Consider the following 12,208-nt stretch of genomic DNA (forward strand, 5'->3'; position numbering starts at 1 on the left):
CCATTTTCTTAAATGTTTTGGGTTTGTTATTGTAGGTGTTTTCCTTCTCTTGTGTTTCTTGCCTAGAGAAGTTCCTTTAGCATTTGTTGTAAAGCTGGTTTGGTGGTGCTGAACTCTCTCAGCTTTTGCTTGTCTGTAAAGGTTTTAATTTCTCCATCAAATCTGAATGAGATCCTTGCTGGGTAGAGTAATCTTGGTTGTAGGTTTTTCTCCTTCATCACTTTAAGTATATCCTGCCACTCCCTTCTGGCTTGCAGCGTTTCTGCTGAAAGATCAGCTGTTAACCTTATGGGGATGCCCTTGTGTGTTATCTGTTGTTTTTCCCTTGCTGCTTTTAATATGTTTTCTTTATATTTAATTTTTGATAGTTTGATTAATATGTGTCTTGGTGTGTTTCTCCTTGGATTTATCCTGTATGGGACTCTCTGTGCTTCCAGGACTTGATTAACTATTTCCTTTCCCATATTAGGGAAGTTTTCAACTATAATCTCTTCAAATATTTTCTCAGTCCCTTTCTTTTTCTCTTCTTCTTCTGGGACCCCTATAATTCGAATGTTGGTGCATTTAATGTTGTCCCAGAGGTCTCTGAGACTGTCCTCAATTCTTTTCATTCTTTTTTCTTTATTCTAGTCTGCAGTAGTTATTTCCACCATTTTATCTTCCAGGTCACTTATCCGTTCTTCTGCCTCAGTTATTCTGCTATTGATCCCATCTAGAGTATTTTTAATTTCATTTATTGTGCTTGTCATCGTTTCTTGGTTCCTCTTTAGTTCTTCTACGTCCTTGTTAAATGTTTCTTGCATTTTGTCTATTCTATTTCCAAGACTTTGGATCATCCTTACTATCATTATTCTGAATTCTTTTTCAGTTAGACTACCTATTTCCTCTTCATTTGTTAGGTCTGGTGTGTTTTGACCCTGCTCCTTCATCTGCTGTGTGTTTTTCTGTCTTCTCATTTTGCTTATCTTACTGTGTTTGGGGTCTCCTTTTCACAGGCTGCAGGTTCGTAGTTCCCGTTGTTTTTGGTATCTGTCCCCAGTGGCTAAGGTTGGTTCAGTGGGTTGTGTAGGTTTCCTGGTGGAGGGAACTAGTGCCTGTGTTCTGGTGGATGAGGCTGGATGTTGTCTTTCTGGTGGGTTTGTCCACGTCTGGTGGTGTGTTTTGGGGTGTCTGTGGCCTTATTATGATTTTAGGCAGCCTCTCTGTTAATGGATGGGGCTGTGTTCCTCTCTTGCTAGTTGTTTGGCATAGGGTGTCCAGCACTGTAGCTTGCTGGTCGTTGAGTGAAGCTGGGTCTTGATGTTGAGATGGAGATCTGTGAGAGATTTTCGCTGTTTAGTATTACATGGAGCTGGGAGGTCTCTTGTGGACCAGTGTCCTGAAGTTGGCTCTCCCACCTCAGAGGCACAGCCCTGATGCCTGGCTGGAGCACCAAGAGCCTTTCATCCACACGGCTCAGAATAAAAGGGAGAAAAAATGGAAAGAAAGAAAAAAAGAGGATAAAATAAAATAAAATAAAGCAATTATAATAAAAAATAAGAAAAAAATTATTAAGAGTAAATTTATTAAGAAAAAAAATTTTTTTTTTAATTTTTAAAAATAGATTTATTAATTTTTTATACTGAAAATAAGAAAAAAATTATTTAGAAAAAATTTATTAAGAAAAAAAATTTTTTAATTTTTTAAAATAAAAAATGTGAAAAAACTTATTAAAAATTTTTTTAAAAATAGAAAATAAGGAAAAAATTATTAAGAAAACATTTATTAGGGAAAAAAAAAATTTTTGAGCCAAAAAAAAAAAAAAACAAAAAAAAAGCGGACGGACCTAACCCTAGGACTAACGGTGAGAGCAAAGCTATACAGACAAAATCTCACCCAGAAGCATACACATCTACACTCACAAAAAAAAGGAAAAGGGGAAAAGTTAATATATCCTGCTCCCAAAGTCCATCTCCTAAATTTGGGATGATTCGTTGTCTATTCAGGTATTCAACAGATGCAGGCACATCAAGTTGTTTGTGGAGCTTTAATCCGCTGCTTCTGAGGCTGCTGGGAGAGATTTCCCTTTCTCTTCTTTGTTCGTACAGCTCCCGGGGTTCAGCTTTGGATTTGGACCCGCCTCTGCATGTAGGTCCCCTGAGGGCGTCTGTTCCCCGCCCAGACAGAACGGGGTTAAAGGAGCAGCTGATTCGGGGGCTCTGGCTCAGTCAGGCCGGGGGGGAGGGAGCGGTACGGAGGAGGCGGGGCGAGCCTGCGGCGTGACGTTGCAGCAGCCTGAGGCGCGCCGTGCGCTTTCCCCGGGGAAGTTGTCCCCGGATTACGGGAGCCTGGCCGTGGCGGGCTGCACAGGCTCCCGGGAGGGGCGGTGTGGAGAATGACCTGTGCTCGCCCACAGGCTGTTTGGTGGCGGCAGCAGCAGCCTTAGCGTCTCATGCCCGTCTCTGGGGTCCGCGCTGATAGCCGCGGCTCGCGCCCGTCTCTGGAGTTCGTTTAAGTGGCGCTCTGAATCCCCTCTCCTTGCACGCCGCGAAACAAAGAGGCAAGAAAAAGTCTCCTGCCTCTTTGGCAGCTGCAGACTTTTTCTCGTGCACCCTCCCGGCTAGTTGTGGTGCGCTAGACCCTTCAGGCTGTGTTCACGCAGCCAACCCCAGTCCTCTCCCTGGGATCCGACCGAAGCCCGCGCCTCAGCTCCCAGCCCCCGCCCGCCCCGGCGGGTGAGCAGACAAGCCTCTCGGGCTGGTGAGTGCTGCTCGGCGCCGAGCCTCTGTGCGGGAATCTCTCCGTTTTTCCCTCTGCGTCCCTGTTGCTGTGGGATCCGCGCTGATAGCCGCGGCTCGCGCCCGTCTCTGGAGCTCGTTTAGGCGGCGCTCTGAATCCCCTCTCCTTGCGCGCCGCGAAACAAAGAGGCAAGAAAAATTCTCTTGCCTCTTTGGCAGCCGCAGTCTTTTTCCTGGACTCCCTCCCGGCCAGCACCGAAGCCCGAGCCCCAGCTCCCAGGCCCCGCCCGCCCCGGCGGCTGATCAGACAAGCCTCTCGGGCTGGTGAGTGCTGGTCGGCACCGCTCCTCTGTGCGGGAATCTCCGCTTTGCCCTCCGCACCAATGTGGCTGCGCTCTCCTCCGTGGCTCCGAAGCTTCCCCCCTCTGCTACCCGCAGTCTCTGCCCACGAAGGGGCTTCCTAGTGTGTGGAAACCTTTCCTCCTTCACAGCTCCCTCCCACTGGTGCAGGTCCCGTCCCTATTCTTTTGTCTCTGTTATTTCTTTTTTCTTTTGCCCTACCCAAGTATGTGGGGATTTTCTTGCCTTTTGGGAGGTCTGACGTCTTCTGCCAGCGTTCAGTGGGTGTTCTGTAGGAGCAGTTCCACGTGTAGATGTATTTCTCATGTATCTGTGGGGAGGAAGGTGATCTCCGCGTCTTACTCTTCCGCCATCTTCGAATTTTATAATTTTGATGATATTTCTAAATTGTCCTGTAAAAAGCTGAAAACATTTTTATTTCTTCTTACTGCATAAGAGATGAGAATGCATGTTTCTCTATACCCTTGCCAACCCCCAGGTGTTCTTAATCTTTTAAATCTTACCAACCTGAAAGGTGAAAAATAATAACCTTAAAAAAGAATAATTTGCATTTCTTTAATTTTGAGTGAGATTGAATGTATTTTTTTCCTGTGAAGCATCTCTTTCTGTCTACCTGGAGTTAGACAGACTACAAAGTCTGAGGGCACAGTTCCCGAGACTGCTTTCACTTCTGACACCAACTGCAAGTTTTGGGGGGGGTCCTAAAAACCTCCCTCAGATTCAGTCATTTGCTAGAAAGACTCACAGAACTCACTGAAAGCTGTCACCCTCATGATTACGGTTCATTGCTAGGAAAGGGTACAGAAAAATCAGCCAAAGGAGGAGATGCATAGAGCAGAGTCTGGGAAGCATTCATTCATCGTCCTCAGGATGTGCTGCTCTCTCAGCACGGATGTGTGACGTGGCACGTGGAGCATTGCCAACCTGGGAAGCTCACCTGAGCTTCGGTGTCCAGAGTTTTTATGGGGGCTTCATTATGTAGTCATGCCTGATTGATTGATTGCCCATGGGGTTGAATCCAGCCTACAGCACAGCACCCCCAAAATTTGGCATGAGTCATCCTAATAGCATAAACTGTCAAGTGCCTCTGAAGGGCCCACCATGAATAAAGATACTCCCAATACTCAGGAAGTTCCAGGGGGTTAGAGGTTACTTTCCAGGAACTGGGGAAAGGCCAGACTTCTCTTTGGGCAAGGCCAAATTCTTTACTACACACTGTCCTATGCCCATTCTTATATCGGGATATTTGGTTCCTTTTGTAGAGATCATAACCCAAAAATACTCTGTGAGTGTAAAACTAACTATAGAATCCAAAATTATTTTCCGAATTGAAAATTATGTTTGTTCCTTTTGCAGCATTTTGTTACTTATTTCCTAATACTTCTGTGTGTTGGTGTTGTCGCTGTCATTTTTAGTAGCTTTTGTATTTTAGAAGCCCTGGCAGAGGAGCTGTTAAGAATGACAGGTTTGTGGGATGTAGGTTCAGGGCCTGGGCCAGCCAGTTTGTAACTTGGTGCTCTTAGGGCAAAGCTTAATCTTCTCTGGCCTTAATCCCCATGTCTGAGAAACGTGGCCCATAACCTCTGCCTTCCTCACAGCGTTGTTTTGAGTCAGATGAGAACTGTGTGTGAAAATGCATTACAGTCTCTGAGAGCCTGACAGATTGAAATGAGAAGGAAATATGCTTAGACTTTTTAAATTTGCTTATGCATTCTGCTAGAGTTGGTCGTTTAGTCTGTTTTCAGGTTTTCTGCTGTTGTAATTAGCACTGGTCTGAGACCTTTTTTACTTAAAAGAGAGTATTGATATTTTCTTGGTTTATATTTTCTCCAAGTTGAGATACTGGGTCAAAGCAAATATATAATTTTATGATTCTTAATAAAAATCTGAGTAATTTTAAAAGGTGAAACTGTCTTGAAATGGGATAGATTTCAGTGCATGAGATGCCTGATTTAGGTAGATTTCTGGATCTACCAAGTTAAGAGAAGATATTTATAGCTTTATTTGTAGTGGGTGAAGAGTTTGGGATAATTTTTTTCCAACTTCATTGAGGTATGATTGACAAATAAAATTTTATATACTTGGGTTGTACAATGTGATTTTTTTTTTAGGGTGTATAATGTGACGTTTGATATGTGTGTACAATGCTTAACCACAGCCCACACATCCCCACTTCATATCGCTAACATTGTGTGTGTGTGTGTGCGTGCGCTGAGAACACACAAGATCTACTTTCAGCAAATTTCACAGGTACTGTAAGAGTTTGGAATAGTTTGTGGGTCCATTTTTTTCCTTTGCTTTTTCCTCTTATGTCCATTAGAGGGCACTGGAGAAAAAGCACTAAGGAAAAATTTGGACGTCCATGTAAATTATTTTTTGAAATGAAATGATTTTGGACTTTATGAACTTTAAGCAGCTGGCTTATGTTATTTCAGGTTTCTCATAGAAATCACTCATAAAATCATCAGATCTAGGGGGAAAAAAAAAAAATATATATATATATATTTCCAACTTCAGTGCAGCATGAAAATAATCGCCCCGTTTTTTGTTTTTCATTATTTTTAGGTTACAGCAGGGTTTCCAGATGTGTCCTGTGTGTTCATTTGCTATTGGAGACAGTATACTAAAATTCAGTGATGGATGTTATTACCGCTTGGCTCTTCTTTTTTGTATCTCTGGGGAGCATTTTCTTTGGGGTCCATCCACGCGGATTCCTGAGCTGCTTTCTGCCTGTTCATCGTTCTACATCACATTAATTGCCTTAGTTGTTACTGCAGAGGAAGCACTACGCTCTAATACCTAAGAGCATCAGCTATAGAGTTGGGCCAGAGCACTCCTACTGTAAGACCTCTTTTGAATAATATTCACTAACTTTCATGGTGTCACACTATCTCAGCTTGTGTGTCTGGGCAAGTTATTTCACTCTGTGTGCTAGAGTGGGAGACGATAACAGTAACTGCTTTATGAAGTTGTTTTGAAGATACAATAAGTTAATCCATCTAAAGCCTTTATTTTATTGCCTGCTACATAGTATGTCCTTGATAACTAATAACTATTATTGTCTAAGGAGATATCTTCAAATGGGATACGTTTGGTCTGACTAGAATACCACCATGGTTTCTACCCCCACTCCCTCTGCAGCAAGGCAGTAATTCTAGGGTCAAAGAGAATTTGAAGGGTGGGAGTGAGAACTGAGAACAAGAGAGCTAGAGTTTGAAACGTTGCACATGCCGAGGGGATGGGGTGTTAGGGGAATATGGCAAGGCTGGGGAACTCTCTAAGCAGTTTGGTATGTTAAGAGTGGAGTGCGGTGGGGATGTGTGGAGAGGTGAAATAGAGAAGGAAGGCAGGGGCAGGATCCTGGAGGCCTCTTCATCCTCTGTCATGGGAGTGTGAGCTTTGTCCTAAAGGCAGTGGGAAGCAATGTGATTTGATTGAATAGGATGAGTGGGTTGGAGGTGTGGGGGGAGAGAGCTCCAGGGTAGGTTCAGACGATTAGGAGAAATCGAAGTACACGTTAGATAATCTCATTCAGTCCTCACAAAGACCCTGGTATCTGTACTGTCACCTCCACTTTATCATTTTACAGGGCAGGACACAAGCTTAGAGAAGCAAAGCAGTTTGTCCAGAGTCGGATGGCTGCCGCCTAAGCGGTGGGACCAAGCCCAGGCTCCATCTCTTTGTCTCACTCCCCTTTGCTGCCTCCCCAGAAGGGAAGCTGAGGAGTTTGGGTAGAGAACAAGGAGTCAGGAAGAGCCTGCCAATGCTTAGGTTGTTTATTTTCTGTTTCTCTCATGTTGTGCTTGTAAATGTAAAGCAGATTGCTACTTGTTTTCTTCCTGCAGTAAATAAATGTTGCTAAAATACTCCCCACAGCATGTTCTGGTTAAGCAGGCAAACAGTGGTATCAGTATCATTAGTTTTGGAAATAAAGGCGGATGCTTGGTAATTACTCACCAGAGAAACATTTCAATTTACAAAAGGAGCTCGGTGTGTCCAGTTCTGATTATAAGGCTTCATAGTACTGCAGTGTAACAACATGAAGCTGGTTCTCCTTTCATAATTATTTTTAAGGCTTTAAGTGTTAAATTCACCCTCAAATGTAAGGTGACGTCTCTTCAACCCCAAGGTTGACACTTAACCAACTAGGTGGAATTTTTACCTTAAAGTCTTTAACAAATCCCCTTTTTGTCTTGTTTTTATCCTAGGCAATATTGGGGTGGTACTGTGGTTTCTGGGATGAAGGTGTGGAAATGAATTAGGTAATATTGTATAATATCTTTTTCTTTTCCTTTTTTTTTTTTTTTTTTAAGAGAATTGGTACCACTTTTTGGCTCCCATTATTACAGCAGATTCATATATTTCCGTCTATTTATAAAGAACTTTTCACTTATTTATAGTCATTTTCCTAAGTGCCTAGGAAGTGAGCTTATAATCAGTTTTCCGTTTTGCGTATCAGAAAATAGCAGCTTGGAGAGGGCATGTGTTTTCTTTCAAGACAAATGTGATGGGTTTGGGAGTTGGGGAGGGGTGGAAGGTTGGAGACAGGGAGACCTTAGTTTGGCTATTGCAGTTGTCCCTTAGGTGAAACCAAGGCTGGGGGCAAAAGCAGTGGCATTGTGGATGGAGAGAACCCATACGTTGAGAATTAAAAGTTTAGAACTTGGTCACGCGTTGTCCAATGGGTGTGCAGGAGAGGAAGGAATCCAGATTGACCAGTTCTGGGATCTTCATTTATTTCTGCTTAGACTATGTAACGGCTATGAAAAAATAAATAAAAATATACGGGTCCTATGTCAGTTGTTATGTTGTTATATTCTGGGCAAACAGGGGAAAATGTCTGCAGATAGGAGATTAGAATTAGAATTTGAATGGGGCTTTGCACTTCCTTGGAGAGTGTTGTGAACCATTGTATTTCTTTTCAGAAATGGAGTTACTGCTGCATATGCAAGATAGGACTAAACTGTCACAGAGGGAAAGAATGATAAATGTTTCTCCTGAATACCCAAGACCTTTAATCATAGCCGCTGATCTCTTTCCATATGAATTATGTGTCCAAATGATTGAATCTGGAGTAGCTGCACTCACATTTTATAATAGATAATTTCTCTAGTGTTGGGACATGGACAGTGTTCCATGGCCATTCTTTTTTTTTTTTTTTAATAAATTTATTTATTTATTTTTGGCTGAGTTGGGTCTTTGTTGTGGTGCGCAGGCTTCTCATTGCGGTGCGCGGGCTTCTCACTGCCATGGCCTCTCTTGTTGCGGAGCACGGGCTCTAGGCGTACAGGCTCAGTAGTTGTGGCGCTCAGGCTCTAGAGTGCAGGCTCAGTAGTTGAGGTGCACGGGCTTAGTTGCTCCCCGGCATGTGGGATCTTCCTGGACCAGGGCTCGAACCCGTGTCCCCTGCATTGGCAGGTGGATTCTCAACCACTGCGCCACCAGGGAAGCCCTCCATGGCCATTCTTTAAGAGTGTGTTCATTTTATGGGGGTCATAAGTTTATGTTTAAAACCATAATGGGGTGTCTTCGGAGCTCTGAGCACAGTGGTCAGAGGCCAGTGTTATGCTGGGTCCAGTTTTGGATTTACATGGCCTTTAGGGTAAGCAGTTAAGCTGGTGATGTTTTGTGGTGACAGGCTTTTGAGGGCAGATATTGCCACCTACTGTCAATTCTTGCATGATTAGTAGGGAATTACAGTAACTTGCTTCGGAATTACTTCAGAGACATTTAAATGCTCTCAAGGTCAAGGTTAGTTCACTTTGCTCCACCACAAGACTTCCTTGGAACTCAAGCTCACGTCTTTGCTTTTAGGTCTGAAATAGACATTAAAAAAAAAAAGAACAAGCCTTAGGATTCTTTTTTTTTTTTCTTTTTAAAAAATATTTATTTATTTATTTGGTTGCACTGGGTCTTAGTTGCGGCAGGTGGGCTCCTTAGTTGCAGCATGTGAACTCTTAGTTGCGGCATGCATGTGGGATATAGTTCCCTGACCAGGGATCGAACCCAGTTCCCCTGCATTGGAAGCTTGGAGTCTTATCCACTGCACCACCAGGGAAGTCCCTGGTGGGACAGCAAATCCCTATTCCCTTCCTGCCCAGGTTCAAACATGGATCATCCTCCTTTTTCCATATTAGTTGAACACAGACCCGAGACATCATGTCATCTGTGAGGTGTTGTCACTTTTAGGTAGAGAGGGCATTGTGGTGAGTCTGCTCATTGATTCACTGGGGTCTAGACACTGAAAATGGGCAGGCACTGAGGGTAGTTTAGGGCTTGGTGGTAGGGCTCCTGCCCAGGTGAGTTATTTTGGATTTCTGCAGCTCTCAGTAAGATCTGGTGAATGTCTCCTCTGAAGTGTAACACAGACTTTGTGGGTTGTCTCAAAATGATTAATTAGCACTTTAACCATCTTCCAAAAAGGTATTGAGATAACTTTAAAATATATATACGTGTAATGAGATTTAAAAAGAGAGGAAGAAATCAATGTAAAGGGTGAATGGGGGGGTCATCTTGTAATATGATGTCACTGACAGACTATAAGACAAGGGTGATGCAAGGCCTGATACAGTGATCAGAGTTGTGCTGTGAATTTTCCAGTGGCCAGAGTCAAAAGGAAACACAGTTTTATATTATCCTTCAGATTTATTTCTATCACTGAAGACAAATTTTCACCATGGGATCTTCTGTAAGAAGCCTTTGGGGCTGCAGGTGGAGGTGGTGGAGTGACTTGGTTTCTGAGCAGGTGGCTGTCTGGGCAGCTCAGAGCAAATTTTTGACTTGTTTTTGGGGTTTGCGGATGTTATAACCAGCACTCCTATAATTTAGTGAAGTCATATTATGTGTCGGGCATTGTGCCAGGTAATTTTGTTTCATTTAATCTTCGACACAGTTCTGCTCCATAGATACTACTTTTCTCTCTTTTCAGGTGAGGAAATTGAAATTTAGAGAAATAACTTGCTGAAGTTGGGCAGCTGTCTGTACTCAGATTGTGAAAACTATTTGACATCTAGATAAGTGGATTATTGATTTATGTTTTGTGGATATATGTGTTTGAATATGTAGTTACTTTTTTTGGAAAAAAGAAGAAAATGACCCTGGTGTGTCTTTAGCTCAGTGTGTGACTGGAAATGTGATCACTTGGAAGAGAACAGGTTTATGGGCCGCGGTTTGTGATGGACCCTTTTATCCATGCTACGTGTGTATGATTGTCGTGCTGTTATTTCCCTTGCCCATTACCAATTCTGGGTTTCATTCTTTTCATTTTAATACAGAGAGAAAAGGAGCGGCAGGAAGGGGAAACCAGTTTGATCAGGAGCGCAGTGAAGAATGAAGCCAGTGAAAGAAGAGCTATGATAACTCCTGCTCTCCGAGAAGCCCTGACTAAACAAGGTGAAAGTCCTCAAGAACTGTTATAATTCTACACTCTTAAGCATTCTAAAAGAGGAAACATAAAATAGGGATTGCCAAGAGGAACAAAGATAAAGAAGTCCCGCTATAGTTGGCTCATTTGCTGTGTGGTCGTGGCAGCTGTAGCTGTTTAAGGAGTCACGGTCTTGTTTCTGTGGATCACTTGTGTGTTGGCTGCCTGGACCAGCAAGGGTTCTTCTTCGCTTGGTTTATTGGGATGGTACTTTACCGTCAGTGAGGCTCAGGTATGCAGATGGAAGATGCAATCTCTGGTTTCTTTACACGTCACTGTTTATTAAGGGGAAATTATTAAACCTCATATGATATTAGGCTGGGTTAATTAGAAGTGTTTTATATAGAAGTATATCTGGATTTCTGTGGTCCTACCTTATGAAGAAGGCTGCAGCTGAATGAACGAATAATATTGGTTTCCTGTAGAAGAAAGAGTAATAAACTGGGGGTGAGTAGACCGACTTCCTTCCCTCCCTCCCTCTTTCTATAATTATTGAGATCCTTTTATGTGACAGTTCCGGCAATGCAGAGGAACTTAAGATACTTGAAATATCTCCTTCAAGGAGCTCTCAACTTATTAGAGGAGACAGACAAAAATATACAGATTTTTTTACATAGAAATATATATGCCTTTTAATTAGAGTAGAATAAAGTGATTTTTTTTATGTCAAATCATATTTAATACTTCTGATTATTGTTCAGTTTGTCAGTATTGATGCAGAATTAAAAGTCGCATTCATATAGGAATAAAGTGATTTTTATAATAGGTTTAAATCTGTCATCTTGCTGTTTGTTTTCTACTTGTCTCATGTGTTCTTTGATTTCCTTTCTCTTTGTTTTACTGCCTTCTTTTAGATTGTTTTTTAAATTATATGATTCTGTTTTGCATCCTTTGTTAGCTTATTAGCTATAGCACTGTTTTGTTCCTTGGTGGTTGCTTGAGGTTTTATACTATACTGTATCACAGTATATCATCACGTGGTGTTATACCACTTCATGTAAAGTGGAAGAACCTTCAATACTTCTGTTTTTGCCCTCCTCAACCTCTATGCAATTGTTTTCATACATTTTAGTTTTACACATGTTTTAAGCCCTGTACTACATTGCTATTCTTTTGGTGTAAACAATTATCTATTACAGATTTAAATAATTAGGAAAAAATTTTATATATTGACTCATGTAGTTACCACTTTTGGTACTTCTCATTCCTCTGTGTAAATCTATGTTGTCTGATGGCCTTTTCCTTCTGCCTGAAGGACTCCTTTTTGCATTTCTTGTAGTGTGGGTTTGTTGGTGATGAATTATTTCAGCTTTTGTATATCTGAAAAAGGCTCTCTTTTGCCTTCATTTTTGAAGGATTTTTTTTGTTATTTAATTTTGTTTTATTTTATTTTATTTTTATTTATTTATTTATTTTTTAAACATCTTTACTGAAGTATAATTGCTAATTTTGTTTTATTTTTGAAGGATATTTTCTGATGTGTCTAGAATTGGCAGTTTTCTTCTTTTTTGCACTTTAAGGGTGTTATTCCACTGTCTGCTGGATCACAGTGCTTCTCATGAGGGCTCCGCAGTCATCTTTTGTTCGTTCCTTTCAAATGTAATGTTTTTTACCCCCTGATTTTCTTCTAACAACTGATTTTGAATGATTTTAATTATAATATGTCTCAGTGTAGTTTTCTTCATGCTTCTTTACTTGGGATTTGTTG

The 12,208-nt window shown here is 41.8% G+C and overlaps 1 protein-coding gene across 4 annotated transcripts in view; it reads left to right on the forward strand.

Moving 5' to 3' along the window:
* LOC133103452 (S-adenosyl-L-methionine-dependent tRNA 4-demethylwyosine synthase TYW1) overlaps positions 1 to 12,208 on the forward strand; it is a 216,153-nt gene that overhangs the window by 36,075 nt on the left and 167,870 nt on the right. For all 4 annotated transcript variants that reach the window (XM_061208851.1, XM_061208852.1, XM_061208850.1 and 1 more), the window contains one exon: positions 10,352 to 10,469. In XM_061208851.1, coding sequence (XP_061064834.1) covers positions 10,352 to 10,469 — 118 coding nt within the window. The remainder of the gene's footprint in view (positions 1 to 10,351; positions 10,470 to 12,208) is intronic.

Source organism: Eubalaena glacialis, chromosome 13 (assembly GCF_028564815.1).
Source record: "Eubalaena glacialis isolate mEubGla1 chromosome 13, mEubGla1.1.hap2.+ XY, whole genome shotgun sequence".
Taxonomy (NCBI): domain Eukaryota; kingdom Metazoa; phylum Chordata; class Mammalia; order Artiodactyla; family Balaenidae; genus Eubalaena; species Eubalaena glacialis.